The sequence below is a fragment of the Cyprinus carpio genome, chromosome B3 (genome assembly GCF_018340385.1).
Source record: "Cyprinus carpio isolate SPL01 chromosome B3, ASM1834038v1, whole genome shotgun sequence".
Classification (NCBI taxonomy): Eukaryota; Metazoa; Chordata; class Actinopteri; order Cypriniformes; family Cyprinidae; genus Cyprinus; species Cyprinus carpio.
In genome coordinates, this window is record NC_056599.1 from 16,114,417 (window position 1) to 16,130,779 (window position 16,363).

Consider the following 16,363-nt stretch of genomic DNA (forward strand, 5'->3'; position numbering starts at 1 on the left):
TTAGTCAACTGAAATGTTTCACACCAGTTCACCGTGATGACCTTTGTCCTGTTTTGGCGTCCGTTGTGTCTTCTGGGGTTAATGAGCAAAGTTTCCATAACCTTTGATCCATTATCTTTTGTGTCCCTTTGAGAAAGGTCTTCTTAAGTTCTCTTTTCACCTCACCAAGTTGTGTGTGTGAAGAGACCACATAGTGAGTCAGAGAGTAATCTGGTCTAGTTTTGATGTTACATTTGCATTTTGAGCAACATGACTTTATTCAACAGGTTTTGTGTGTTTTATATATTTTTTGCAGCACGGGGAGGGGAGTCTGGGACCCCCGATCATTGTGTGCACGCGGCCGTACCCAGAGTGCCAGCTGTATTCTGATGAGGAAGCAATGGGCGGACGGGACATGCAGGAGGCAGACATGGACAGTGCAGGAGACAGCGGGGCAGGGTCTGAATCTTCTGAAGGAGGACGTCATGATGAGAAAGAAGAAGGACTGGGTGGACTCTTTCTACGTGGAAACAAGTCAGCATCATGATGATTATGTTTTTTGTTGTTGCTGTTTTAGTATTATTTGAGTTTAAGAAGCAAAATATATGTTGCCAGAATTTAAGTTAAAATATTAATTTAATAATTATTGTCTCATTAAATTAATATAAAATAATTGCATTTAATTAGTGCTGTCAAACGATTAATCGCATAGAAAATAAAAGTTTTTGTTTGCATAATATATGTATGTGTACTGTGTATATTTATTATGTTTATATAGATAAACACACATACAGTATATATTTTGAAATTATTTATATGTCTATTTATATTCATACAATTTATATTATAAAAAATATATTTAATATATAAAACATAACATATTTTTCTGAAATATATACATGCATGTGTGTATTTATATATAAATAATAAATATACACAGTACACACACATATATTATGTAAACAAAACTTTTATTTTGGATGCGATTAATCGCGATTTATCATTTGACAGCACTATATTTAATCAAATAAAAAATAAATAATAATTAACTGTAAGAATTAAAGTGAGAGGTGTGTGTTTGGTTTTAGCTGTGGTCAGATGGTGTCGTCAGCAGCCGCTTCAGTGATCTCAGTGGAGGAGCAGTTTGAGGACTATGGAGAGGGAGAAGATGTGGACTTCACTCCCAGCAGCCCCATCCCTGATGATGACACACGTACCAATGGTTTCTCTGACTTGGGCTCCTCTCTGCCCTCCAGGTTAACTAACCTCACTTTAGCACACATGAAATCCTGACACATGGTGTTATTCTGTATGTTTCATTTGATTGCATGGATGAATGAGGGTGAATAGCATGAAACCATACATTAAAAAAGGGGAAGCAAAAACAAATAGAAATAATAAAGAAATAATATTTTGCTTAATTATTATTTTCATGGCAATTGAGCAGATCCTTACCCCAGACATAAGCACAAAAAAATAAAGTAAAAATAAAAAAGTGCATTATGGCAATGATAATTTGGACGTGCTTAAAATGTTTTGGGGTAAAAAAATGATAATAATAAAAACTTTTTCAGAATTTCATTTAATATTTTTGGAGGTTGAACTACGACAGATATATTTTCATAAGAGTCATTAAGAATATTATTAATGCATAGTATTTTTTGATGTTGAATTTTTCAGAATTTCATTTCATATTTTTAAATACACTAAAATGTTGCCGATTAATGCTTTTTGACAGTGGCAGTTTTGTATCGTTAATCTTACTCTGTGTGATTTGTTGAATCATAAAATCATGAAATCAATAACATATTATTAGACATTCTTTTCCAACTATATGCAAAATTTGAAATATCTTACCATTTTAGATTATTAAATATTCTCAGCAAGTACAACCTGAATGCTTCTACTGCTAGTGTTGATCATCACTTGATGGTGTTTGCAGTGCTGGTCAGACCCCTCAGAAGATCAGGCACCTGTACAACAGTGAGCTTCTGGATGTTTACTGCTCTCAGTGCTGCAAGAAAGTCAACCTGCTCAATGACCTAGAGGCCAGACTCAAGAACCTCAAAGCTAACAGGTAAGAGGCCACAGAGTTTGAAATGAGCATATTGCAAAGATAATAGCATGTGCTACATTGATGATGTACAGTATTTTAGTTATCCAATATAGAAGTTAAATTTAATATGTAGTTGGACAGGGTTTTTGAAATTAGTTGATATTGATTTTCATACCCAGCGATACGATATTTTCCGGTACCTCAAAAAATTCTACGATACAATTACGATTCGAAACAGGAGTGTATCGATCGATATATCGATATTTTGATATTTTAATATCTATTTTAAACAACCATCTACTTTTTATTAACTCACAAATGCAACCAAAATATATAACAAGAACATTTATCTGAAATTTCTACATTCTGTACCTTAGTTGGGACATTCACAACAAAAAAAATAGGCCTACACATTTTTTCAAATAATAAAGAAAATAAACAACTGGAAAAACAATTGGCTTGCTACATGGGCTCCGTCTAAAAATCTTTTCCCAGATAACCAAATAACAAGTATAGCAGAAAATAACTACCCTAGCAACAAAGGTCAACAACAGTAGAACTTTTTCAGGTTTTTCAGCTCAGTCTAATATAAATTTTCAGGGAAATGTTAATCAAATGTAAAATAACTGCACAGTCTTCACTCTATAAATTAAATATAGATGAATCATTTCTGATGTTATAACGGTTATTTAGTCAGGAGAAGGGAGCACTTTTATTTTTCTTTGACAGCATTAGATTTTATTATTAGTTTGCTTTCACTTTAAGAGAACGAAGCACGGATTATATATACTGATACCAGCCTTTTCTTTCTCACTGTTTACGTTAAGACATAAAACGACTGTGTGTTACTAGGAGGGGATTTTGTCAAAATGCGCATTTTTTGATTTAATTTTGTCTGTATTTATTCATCCATAAACAAAAAAGCGGAAGAGAGCTTTATTTAGTATTCACGCGGTCTAGACGCGGCTGTCTGTGTGCGCTGAAAAACTTCTGACACAACGCTCAACTGTTCCGCAAACAATCCCGAGCGTCTTTTATTCTCACATTGAGCATGTTCGGGCAGTCTTTATATCAAGTCATACGTGAGTTTGAGCGAGGAATACACGCGTTGGCGGTAATGCATAGACTGACATTATTTGAAAATGTAGACAGTGCCAAATAAGGTGCCTATTTATATTACAGATATCGATATATTACGTGTGGCATCGATGGATCGTATCGTCAGAGCATCGTATCGATGTACCGATCCATATCGATGAATCGTTACACCCCTGAAAAGATAATCGCATGTGCTACATTGATGATGTACAGTATTTTAGTTATCCAATGGCTTTTAGATTATTGCAGAAAATAAGCTCTGTGACCAACAAAAGTTTGATACTTGTACATGTACATTTTGTTCATCAAGATAAATTAACAAAGTTTTTATGATTTTGAAGCTAAATGCAGTCATTAGAAATTAAAATTACTCATTATGTCACCATCACTAAGCTTATGAAAACACTTTGAGTCTTATTTTAAACTCAAGTTGGAAGGTTGGAGTTAGTTTGCAAGAGAACATAATAAGGCCGTGAAAGTGGATTCGTGAGTAGATGAGTTTTCCTGTTTGGCATGATGATGTTTAATGTCCCCAAAAACCTCTGTAGTCCCATTTAGCTACTTGTTAGCAACAGCCTTTTTCAAGACACATAAAAACTTCGTTATTGATGTATTTTATGTAGTAGAATAAAATGTGAAAATATCTTGAGCTTCTGTTAACAGCAGACCTTATTTCCAACATTTAAACAAAATCCATTAAAAAAAAAAACTTTACTTGTGTGCATTCCTGCAGCACTCTGTAAGCATAAACATGCACAAATATTGGGCAAAATAAACCATTTTTGATTACACACAAATATTTTTATGTGTATGTTTTTTGTTATAGAGTATTGATTAATATATAGGCCTAAATGTATTTATTTACATTTATCTCGCTCCTTCCTCCATCTTAATACAGTGCATATTAATAATGAAATAGTCATATATTAATGTTTTTTTTCTGTAGCTATTTTATGCTAAATGATGGTATTTCTAGCATGCTGTCTTACCTTAATCAGTGGTTGCATGTCTGTGTCTCCCTCTGAATGCTGTCTTTAGTTCCCTTAACTTTGCAGCATCTATAGTTCATATTAAATGGCATAGCACTGCACTTCTGAGAGGATTCTTTATGTCTCAGTTCACTGTAGGTAAAGCTAGATATATTTTTATGAGTCTCTTTAATCACCCCGGTCTGTCAAAAGCTTTATCGAGAAACGGTTTCATCAGAGGAACTGTTACCATAGCAACAATGTTCCAGTCAAGGGTTTACTAATCTTCTTGAATGTTATCAGACAGTGAGGAAAAACTGAGCCCCTCAAGAAATGCCTGGGGTGTTTAAGTGGGCGTGTTTGGTGGAATTTGATGAAAACTGCAGAAATAATCCTTTTATTATTATGTGGACACCTAACAAATTTGGCACTTCAAGAGAACAGCAATGCAATCTTTCATCTGTAACAAGATTTAAAGCATCATGGGATTATGAGGTTTCCACCTCTGCTGCTGACACACCAGACATGATACTGCAGACATAGATCCTCTATCTTAAAACCTAGTGAGATACCTGCTATTGTAGACAGACAGCTGCCTTCTAAGACAGCATCTGAACCATCCTGGGACTACATGAGTTATTTCAGAAGTATAGAGACAGCAGACAATTAAGCAATAGACACAGTTGACTTTAAATAAATTGTAACAGTACCTGCACACTTTTTCAGCAGTGGTTCTGGAAGTAATTGCACCATTCATTTTTCATATTCATTTTCAAAAAGTCTTTGTTTACGAGTTATAAGGTACAAACCAAAACGCCTAACTACCAGGAGAATAAATGCATTATAAAGTGTGAAAGTGTGGAATGTTGAACACTTTATACACTCAACTGTTGCAGCTTTAATTTCATTGTGAAGGGAGGGGCTATCGGACTCTGATTCTTAATGACAAAGTAACCTTATAAAATTGCATAATGCATAAATAATAGTGTATAAGTACATAGTGTATAGTGTGTCATTTGGGACACAGTTTATTTTTATTTGTACTTTTCAGTATTGAATGAAATATACGTATATTTAGCTACATCACTCCTTCTGCTACAATGGGTTCTTTTTTTTTCACCAAGATTGATGCAGTGCTTTCTGGGATTGCCTTTTCATTTTTATTATTATAAATCATAATAAAACAAGGTGGCAGCATAATCAAGTGGCTACCTTTTGGAACCGAGCAAGAGACGCTGTTCAGTAAAGAGCTGTGTGATTTCCTTTTCTCTGGCCGAATAGGTGTGATGGGGAAGTTGGATCATGTGGCATTCTGTGGCCTTTAGCTATTAATCCACTGGCATTTTTGTCCAAATCCTCCCCTGCATACTCTGCTGAAGTTAAAATGCATTCATGCAAGACATGATCAGCTCCACTATGAACTTCTCTATAATGATCAGCAAACATTTGGGTTATTGTATAAATTAAGTATTATTATATATTAAAAAAAAAAAAAAACACTAGGCAGACTTGTAGAGAGATCTGCTGTTGAATGACTGTTTAGTGTGAAAGCAATCAGAAAATGTTGTTTTGTACCAAATATGTCCAGCTACTTTATCAGGTCATGACAGGTCATGAAGAACTATGTGTACCTGCCCTTTTGAGGGCTTGTGTATGAATGCTGTGAGTGTATTTGTCCTCATCTCCCTTGGTTTGCAGATTGTCTGGCTTCATCGTTGTTGTTGTTGTAGTTAAACGGTTTTGTCAGTGCTGTGATAGCTGGGTTGGATTTGAGGACAGGAGAGCTGACTTGTATTTCGGCGAGCTGTTTGAGTTCAGACCTGTGGGATGTAATGAGAGGAGGCCTTTAAAGAGTGACGTGGGTCACACAGTTACATAAACACAGGTTTATAATTAGAGTGCAGGTATTCTATTTTCACTGAGGTCCTCCAGAGCTGTCTGATTATCGGTGTAATCTCATGACCTGGACAAACTGACTGCAGGACATGATCGTGGCCACTTGGGGCAGTAGTGAATTAGTAATTAAGCTCTAAATAAAATTAAAAATCTATCTATCTATCTATCTTTTTTTGTATAAAATTTTATGTTTTTTTTTATTTTTTTATATTTTTTTGTATATCTATCTATCTATTTATCTATCAGTATATACCCATTAAACTGGATTTGGACTGCATGGTATTTTATAATTTTTTATGAAAATTTTTTTCTAATACAGGGATTTTTTCCATTTCTTTTTACAGCCCAAACAGGAAAATTTCCAGTACAGCATTTGGCCGGTAAGTCTCTCATCTTTGTTATTTTCACACGATCTGTAAAATACGAGATTACAAAGCACTGGATTAATACCCATTGCCTGACTATCAGTGTGTCTGAAATTGTGTACTTTTGAATTTGAACTTACTTTTTCATATTCTATATAACATTTATTTTGTTGTTGGTGTCATGGCAAGTTTCTGGAGTATATTTTTAGCAACAGCCAAAAAAACATTGTATGGGTCAAAATGATCGATTTTTCTTTTATGCCAAAAATCATTAGGATATTAAGTAAAGATCATGTTCTATGATGATATTTTGTAAATTTCCTATCGTAAATATATCAAAACTTAATTTTTGATTAGTAATATGCATTGCCAAGAATTTATTTGGACAACTTCAAAGGTGGTTTTCTCAGTATTTAGATTTTTTTGCACCCTTAGATTCCAGATTTTCAAATAGTTGTATCTCAGCCAAATATTGTCCGATCCTATTAAACCATACATCAATGGAAAGCTATTTATTCAAATTTCAGATGATGTATAAATTTCAATTTCAAAAATTGACACTTAAGACTGGTTTTGTGGTCCAGGGTCACATATATACTATTGATATTTGTATGAATTAAATTTGGGCATACTACATCCTCCATCTTGTCACATGACCTCCACTCCACTGCCATTCGTAAATTGTCCATCAAATGCACACTCCAGAACTATCGGCAGAAGTCATCCGGGTACTTTTTGCCTTTCGTTTCTTAAACACTATGAATTCGGACACATATATAAATATATAACTTAACTTCAGTTCCATTTCCTGATTCTCAGTTTCTCTGTGTGTCCCACAGTCAGCTCTTCCACCACAGTAACTTCAGCAGCAGTCAGGGCAGCACAGAGGACCTGTTCAGAGACAGCATCGACTCATGTGACATAGACATCACTGAGAAGGTCCTGGAAGCATAATAATGTGGTCACTGATGACCCTGTTAATTGCTTAGGCTTAATGCATAAAATTCAGATGTTTTGGATATACTTTTTAAGGCCATTACAATAATGTTGTTTTCCTGTGAATATGATTCAGAGAATGTTGTCTATAAGAAATGACTATAATATTTAACTCTTCTGTATTTCTACTCCAGGTGAGTTATTTGGAAAAGAAGATAACAGAGCTTGAGAACGACAGTCTGGCTAATGGAGATTTGAAATCCAAACTTAAACAGGAAAACACACAACTAGTTCACAGGTAAAGAGATCTGACTATTAGTTACAGACACAGTACAGTATAAAGAGCATGGTGATAAATCTAATGTAATTATGTACATGGGTGATTTATTGTTTATTACTTTATTTGTAATTTTACCACCATTCAAAAGTTTGGGGTCAATAAGACTTTTTTGAAAAGAAATTCATACTTTTATTCAGCGAGAATCAATTAAGTTGATCTTGAATTACAGTGAAGACATTTAGAGTGTTACAAAAGAAGTAATAAATGCTGTTTTTTTTAAAGAATTTTCTATTCATCAGTCCTGATAACGCTTCACAGTTTCCACAAAAATATTAAGCAACACAACTGTTTTCAACATTAATAATAATAATATTATTATTAATAAATGTTTCTTGAGTAGCAAATCAGCATATTAGCATGATTTCTGAAGGTTCACGTGACACTGAAGACTGAATTAATGGCTGCTAAAAATTCAGCTTTGCATCACAGGAATAAATTACATTTCATTTATTAGTTATTTTAAATTGTAATGATATTTCACAGTATTAATGTTTATAGTCTATTAATCCTTTGTCACATAAATGCTGTCTTGGTGATGTATGCATATGTATTATATGTTTTCTTATGTCTGTATGTGTTTGTACATGTTTACCCATCAGGGTACATGAGCTGGAGGAGCAGATCAAAGATCAGGAGACACGTGCAGAGCAAGGTTTAGAGGAGGAGCTGAAGAGACACAGAGAGGCCTACAGTAAGATGGAGAGAGACAAGAGTACTGAGATTGAAATGCTTAGTAACAGGTACCTAATCAGGAAACTCACAAACACATGTATATGAAGCATTTCTTTTTCTGTAGAGCTAGGCAAGTTTTCCTCATTATTTGCCCCAATTATTAGTGGAGTACCTCAGGGCTCTATTCTGGGACCGCTTTTTTTAACTTATATATGCGCCCTCTGGGGGATATTATCAGGAAGCACAATGTTTCTTTTCATTTATATGCTGATGATTCACAGTTGTACCTCCCGCTAAAAACTAGTGATTCCATTCAACCATTGCTGGAATGTATCTCAGATATTAAATAATGGTTATCAAATAACTGCCTCCAACTCAATGAGAACAAAACAGAAATTATTGTTTTTGGTCCCCAAAAAAATTAGAATGGATATTATTAAGGAGCTGGGCAATCATTTGCCCTCGATTTTCTCACAGGTTAGAAACCTGGGCATTATTATAGACTCAGAATTATGTTTGTCCAAACAAATTAATTCTGTCGTTAGGAACAGTTTTTATCAATTACGGGTCATCTCCAAACTTAAATAGTTTTTGTCCTTTCAGGATTTGGAGAAGGTTATTCATGCTTTTGTTACCTCACGTTTAGATTACTGTAATTCACTGTACTCAGGTCTTCCTCAGTCATCGCTTTCTCGCCTCCAGTTGGTACAAATTGCAGCTGCAAGGCTGCTGACTGGGGCAAAGAAATATGACCATGTCACTCCAAATTTAGCTTCATTTCACTGGATTCTGGTCCATTTTAGAGTTCAGTTTAAGATTCTGTTGTTTGTTTTTAAAGCTCTTAACAATCAAGCTCCATCTTATCTTAAAGACCTTATCATCCCTTTGCCATCTACCAGACTTTTAAGATCCTTTTATCTGTCCCTCGTTCCCGTTTGAAAACTAAGGGTGACAGAGCCTTGTCAGTCACTGCCCCCCGTCTGTGGAACCAGTTGCCTCTAGACTGCTGCCTTGCATCTTCCATTACCATTTTTAAATCTTGGTTGAAAACTTATCTTTTCTCCTTAGCATTTTAATTTCACTTCATTGTTGTTTTATTGTCTGTCTTGTTTGCTTCTTTTCTGTGTTTCCTTTTCTCTTTTAATTTTATTTTACATTGTTCAGCACTTTGGATAGCTTTGCTATGTTTAAATGTGCTATATAAATAAAATTTACTTACTTATTTACTTACATGTGGAGGTTTCAAGACCTTTTTTGAAGGGCAGTGTGTGGCATGCTATTTTACAATGGATGATTTCTCCCCACAGGGTCCAGCAGCTAGAAGAGGAGAACGCAGAGATGAAAGTGAATGTGTGCAGACTCAAGTCTCAAACTGAGAAACTGGACCAGGTCAGATATGCATCAAATCTCAAGCTCTTGAGTAGAAATTCCTTGACCATCACCACAACCACATAACCCACATCAGGCTATGCATCACATGGTTTGTTTAACAATGAAAATATAGCAATTTCTTGCACTCTCTTGCACTTAAATAATCACTGACACATTCACACACCTATTTTCACACTATTATTATATTTTTTCACACTCAGAAAAAAAGGTACAAAAGTTGTCACTGGGGTGGTACCTTTTCAAAAGGCACACCTTTGTACCTAAAGAGTCCATATTGGTACCTTAAAGGGACATATTAGTACCTAAAGTGTACATATTAGTACCTAAAAGGTACAAAAGAGTACCTTTTGAAATGGTACCGCCCCAGTGACAGCTTTTGTACCTTTTTTTCTGAGAAGCATCTTTTGACACATTTGAGCAGGCAGTGAAATCCCTGGAGCTTGTCAGTGTTAACAGCACACTCTTTCATACTGCTTGCATTAGCTAGTGTAATGAGTGTGAAAGCTCCTGCCTGCATGACATTAGCAGCCCTGTAGTTAGACGCAGAGTCTGTGAGGCTTTGATCTCTGAGATGGAATGAAACATTGTCGAGCAACTGCACGACTTTCTATGCTGTAGCCTTTCCATAAAGCTAAAAAACTAGGTCATTGTCTGATTTAGCTAAAAAATTAAAGGTCCTCTAGCAGACTAGGCTGAAAATGCATTTTTTTAGTTTCAAATCAGCTAAAGAAGCTACATTTATGGTGAAATTGTTGTCAGATTTTATTGCTGATTGGAAATGCAGTGAAACATTAAATAAAAAGTTGACACAAGGTTACGGATTTAGTTCTATGTATATTGTATGTATAACAGATATATAAGATATATCAGTGCCACAGTGTCTTGGCCACAAGACTGAGCATTTAGATATACTCAAGAGATTTATATATTAGTTGGTTTTGTTCTAAGCAAAAGTAAACTGTTCCTTTGAATGAAAATATGGTCTGTCATCTTGAGTACATGTAAGCAGTTGTCAAAAAAATTGATGTAAGTTTTTACAAATTTAATTAGCAGTCATTTATGTGATGATGTTGAGAAATATGTAGGTATGGCTTTATTTTAAATCAGTAATGTCTTGCTGTAGAGACAAGAAGGATTTTAGACAGAATAACTACATCCTAATAGTGGTTGACAGATTCCTCATTTTATGGTAGAGATTTTGGTCACTCACTATGTTTATTTGTATGTACATTTGTGCACAGGAGAAGCAACGTATGACAGATAAACTGGAAGACACAAGCCTGCGTTTGAAGGATGAGATGGATCTGTACAGGAAAATGATGGATAAACTTTGGCAGAACAGACATGAGTTTCAGAAGGAGCGAGAGGCCATGCAAGAGGTAGCACAGTGTCATTTTGATCTCAGTTATTCACATAAACATACATCTCCAGACCTCTCACACAATTCACATGTGTATGTAGCTGATTGAGGACCTGCGGCGTGAACTGGAGCACCTACAGCTCTTTAAACTGGAGACTGAGAAGCCCGGCCGCGGCCGTAGCGCCGCAGGACTGTCCGAGTACAACGCCAAGACTCGAGAGATCGAACTGGAGCATGAAGTAAAACGGCTTAAGCAGGTACAGTGCAAAGATATACTAAATAATTATAAATAAAATAATTTTAATTAATTGCATTCAATACAATTACATTCCACAATTCTAGGCATTTCAAGAACTTCATATATATCAGGGTTCACACTTTTTATGACTAGTGAATTAACGTAATTCCAGTCATTTGTGTAATTATGAGATTAAATGTTTAAAATCACAAATAGCAATTTGAATAAATTTTTTTTTTTTTTAGATAATTAGAAGGAATTTGTGTTTTTTTTCCAGGTCTGGAAATTACACTCTTAAAATTCCCTTATATAAAGTAAACTGGTTTCCCAAGGCCATGGGAATGCTGGTTCCTAAGGAAAATGAGAGTTGATTAAAATATAAAATAAACCTTCATTTTAGCTTATTTTAAATCACATCAAGCCCTTCTGTGGCTCGCTTGGAAGTGTGCTGAGGGCCCCTAGTGAGAACCACTGCTAGATATTATGTATACATACTGTTTACCTCCTTGCATTCAGTATGTTTTGCATACCGATGTGTTTAATCTTCTAACAGGAAAACCATAAACTCAGAGACCAGAACGATGATCTGAACGGACAGATTCTCAGCCTCAGCCTTTACGAGGCCAAAAACCTGTTCGCATGTCACACCAAGGCCCAGTCACTGGCAGCAGAGATAGACAATGCCTCCAGAGATGAGGTGAGAACAACATTCACAGTGTACAGAGACCTAATTAAGTAGCTATGCCTGGTCCCGTTGAGGGATTGCATATTAGTCCCCACCCCCTGTGTATTGTTAGTTATTATTACCATTATGGTACACAGTATTGTTTTATTACCTTATTAGCAAAAGAGAAGCCACAGCCCTATTCTACATTTTCTCTAGTCATATAGTACTGGCTTCAAAAAATAAATTAGCTTTTCTACTGCGTTGACAGCCAAGTTTTATTAAAAGAATTACTGCTTTAGGTAGCCTACAATTGACCACTGAATGATTCTGTACCTTAATATGTGTTGTTATATGTTTTGTTGGCATTTTGCATTTACATTAAGAACATTAGAAGATGTTCGAATCTAGAGGGACTTACAAAACGTCCTTTAGCTTTACATGAAAGTCCGTCTCTCATTTGGTCAATCTCTCCATATTTCCAGCTGGTTGAAGCTTTGAAAGAACAAGAAGAGATCAACTTCCGTTTAAGGCAGTACATGGACAAGATCATCCTGGCTATCCTCGACCACAACCCCTCCATTTTAGAGATCAAGCAGTAGGCTCCTGAGAGCGGATAGAGGACTCACACTCGGCAGAGAGCTCCCCCTTCAGGCCAGGGGTGTGAAATGCACCGCTTCTGCCCCCTTACACCAAGTCATCATGTATTTACAGAGAAAATGATCGTGTCTCTCATGTGCTCCGTCTCACACACGTGGGTCACGGTTTCCGTCATTATTCATGTCATCACGCTGTGCGTTTAGGCTGTAGAAATGACTAAAACAAGTGATGAAACTGGAAACTAGAGTAGAAGTGTACTTTTCACTCTCAGTTATATACACACTACCTCTGAGTATGTACAACTCAGTGTTGTATTCTACACGTGAACAAAACAAGTAGAATTATATTAAATATCACACGATCACACCATATAGGATAGCTATACACGCACCCTGTGGCATGTGGGGTTTGTTAATATTATTTGAGCATTTAATCAGCCCTCAAGAATTACTTTATAAAGTGCTGTTTGTCTGTGAAGTCTTAATCAATGGACAGAGCAATAGGAAGACATACTGTAATAATCAGCAGATAAGGGAACTCCTTTTGAATGTTCTCAGCCAACATATATTGTGGTCTGCTGTTGAAACAATAATAAAATCGTGTCAGTCCATCCCAAGATACACTGCTGTTAATGGCTGATGCTTTTAGTCTGGCTGAATCTTACAGCTTCTAACTAACTTACAGGTCTGTGCTGACCATCAGCAGCCTTTGTGTAGAGAAGCACAAGTGAACTATGTGAGTACAGACAACACGGTTATACAATATAGTATATACGTATAGAAAGAAAACTCTATTGAAAATGTGAAAAAGAAAGGTTTATTTTTCTTAGATGTTTGGATGAAATGGTCCGCTGAAGTTTAAGGAAGAGGTGGATGTTATACATAATGAGTGAGAGGTAAATGATTATGATATAATGAAGTCTTCTTGTTTAACAAGAACTACAAAAGCCCCAAAATTATGGCCATAATACAGTCTGGTCAAAACATTAAGATATTAAGATATGTACACACACACACACACACACACACACACACACACACACACACACACACACACACATATATATATATATACACACACACACACACACACACACACACACTCACACACATACACTTTTGTTAAAAAGTTTGGGGTCAATAAGATTTATTTTAAACAAATGTACTCAACAAGGATGCATTAAATAGATCAATAATGAGACTAAAGACATTTATAATGTTACAAATGAGTTTGATTTCAAACAAATTCTGCTTTTTAAACATTCTATTCATCAATAATCCACAACAATATTAAGAAATGTTTCTTGAGAAGAAAATCTGCATATTAGAATGATTTCTGAAGGATCATGTGACACTGAAGACTGAAAACTGTATTTTTGATCAATAAAATGCAGCCTTGGTGAGAAAAAGTATAAAATATAAAATCTTACTGATCTTAAACTTTTTTTTTTTCCTTGGTCACTTGGACGATATTGTACATCAGAGCCATGGGTAAAGAAAGCTGCACATTTAATAAAAAGTGCTTGAACTGTACATCCCATGAATGTATCACCATGCCACAGTATTCTGTATTCCCATATTACCACTTTGCAGATTTAGCTAGTCAACTACTATGTGAATCAGTATTTTAAATTCTTGTGTAGTTTGGGAAAGGAGCCAATACTACTACATGCTCGATTGTCACAAACTAGTTTTGCTTTGTTGCACAAATTATACTGAATCTGTTTCCTTGCATGGTCTTAATCTCTTTCTGTTTGTGCCCTTTATTTGGTATGTAACAATTAATGTTTCAGTTGTTTCAATAACTATTAATCTGAACAGTTATAGAGGAACTTTTATATCTTTCTGTTCTCTTTGTGTTGTAGCATTTTTCACTCATTGTAAATGTTGTACAGAGACTAGTTAATATTTGTATTGATGTTCCACTCATCAACCTTAATGAATAAAGGAAAGGCTGTCTTTTATACAGTTTTATGAGAAATGACAAGTTAGACATGCAACTAAGTAATGTATAAATCATTTGTAACTGTTGAAATGAAATGCCATCACACCTTGCTCATCAGTGCTGATGACACAGACAAGACTAGTTCTTCATTATTAATCTAAAGAAAGGAAATTTGATTTTGAGCAGTCAGTTCTGAAGAAACACCTATATTAAAACCTTAATGTTTCATATCATTTCTGGATGACCAATCCCTGACCCATTCACAGCAACAATGTCATTTTTGCACATTTTAATTGTTGTGCTGTGTCTGTGTCCACTGTTACAGGTTAGACGTAACACAGTTTGACATTTTTCTGTGGGTCATGGTTTACAAAACAAAATGGTTTTTGTTGTTTATGCCTTTTTTGTTGTTATAGACAAAGATGGACCTTTCTTTTGTCCAGTGTGTGGGTATGTAACTAGATTACTAGTACTCATTTATATTTACACAAGTAGAAAAGGACAAATGAAAAAGCTTTCAATAAATTCAATAATAGTTAAAAAGCCTCAAGAGTTATGACAAATTTGAAATGTACAATAAATGACTTGTTTTGGCATGATTTAAAATGACAAGAGTATTGAATTATTTGTCTTCTCCATCAGTTTTTAACATGAACAGATCGGTTTTAATTTGGAAACAACTTTGTTGCATCAGTATGCACAAAGTGAAACTTTGTCTGCATCTAGTGGACAAAGCCTGCATCATCATCATCACAGGAGGCCAGGATAGAGGCATTAAGGATAGATGTAAGAACATCATTTAAAGAATTAGCAATTCTGTGGATTAACAACAATTTATATTTTTATGCAATGTAATATCAAAAATTGTGAAAATCTTAAAATCTTTCACTTTTGAGGATGGTGACTTTTGGAGCAATTAATGAAATATAAAAAATGATTTAGTATTTTATAACAGGATGGATGTGTGTCAAACCTCTTCAGAGTGATCTAAAGGAATTAGTACCCTACACTACACTCTCGAAAATAAAGTTTCTTTTGTGGCAATGATAGATCCGTGAAGAACCTTTAACATCCAAGGAACATGTACATTGCACAAAAGTTTCCTTAAACTGGAAAAGGTTTCTTTAGATCTTAATGTTCATAACACATACCGGTTCTTTTAAGTTTGCTGTTCACTGAAAGTCACTTTGGAGAACCAAAAGTAGTTCTTCTATCACATCACTACTAATATTCAGATTTGGAACCTTTGTTTTTGACAGTATAGCTGAATCCTATTTGAAAAGCAAGAATTTAGTATTTTCTTATCCCTCATAATCTTCAAGTGGCACTTATTCTACCTATGAGATGTAACAGTAGTTTGTGACAATGTACCATTCTAAAACCACCCTAAATTTGGATTCCTCAAAATGTTGTGAAGTCTGCACATATAAAGAGATAGCCCTATGACCAACCACAATTCCATGTTTATTTTGGCAGAAATAGCACTGAGACTGAGTTTACAGGTGATTTAAATATAACTTCCCTAAAATAAGTGAATAAGTAGTTCAGTTCAAGTGGGAAAGTTACTCACTTGTTTGGAAATTCTAGGAATGACAAGGATGTCTGGTTGTTCTCATCTGCAGATCTTTCAGCTTTCAGTCACAACGCAGGTATTTATTTTTTAATAGGCGATTACATGAAATGTAAACAAAATATTATTGATTGGAGATCTTTTATGACTTAAGTAATTCACAATATACCACGTTTATTGAATCTAGTTCACATGAGCATTCTTTAACGTCCTCTTGAATAATCCACCAGGGGGTGCTACGGAGTTTTCTAAACATTTTAACCTACTATTGAATTGAAACCAATG

At 35.1% G+C, this 16,363-nt stretch overlaps 1 protein-coding gene across 1 annotated transcript in view; it reads left to right on the forward strand.

Annotated features, from left to right (window-relative positions):
- LOC109085646 (rab11 family-interacting protein 4A-like) overlaps nucleotides 1-13,637 on the forward strand; it is a 44,165-nt gene extending 30,528 nt beyond the window's left edge. Inside the window, 12 exon segments of the mRNA XM_042719924.1 lie at nucleotides 296-513; nucleotides 1,068-1,235; nucleotides 1,922-2,056; nucleotides 6,342-6,377; nucleotides 7,202-7,301; nucleotides 7,493-7,596; nucleotides 8,238-8,378; nucleotides 9,618-9,699; nucleotides 10,944-11,081; nucleotides 11,164-11,319; nucleotides 11,854-11,997; nucleotides 12,450-13,637. Of these exon segments, the coding sequence (XP_042575858.1) occupies nucleotides 296-513; nucleotides 1,068-1,235; nucleotides 1,922-2,056; nucleotides 6,342-6,377; nucleotides 7,202-7,301; nucleotides 7,493-7,596; nucleotides 8,238-8,378; nucleotides 9,618-9,699; nucleotides 10,944-11,081; nucleotides 11,164-11,319; nucleotides 11,854-11,997; nucleotides 12,450-12,566 (1,539 nt within the window). The 3' untranslated portion in view covers nucleotides 12,567-13,637.
- The last annotated feature ends 2,726 nt before the right edge of the window (nucleotides 13,638-16,363 follow it).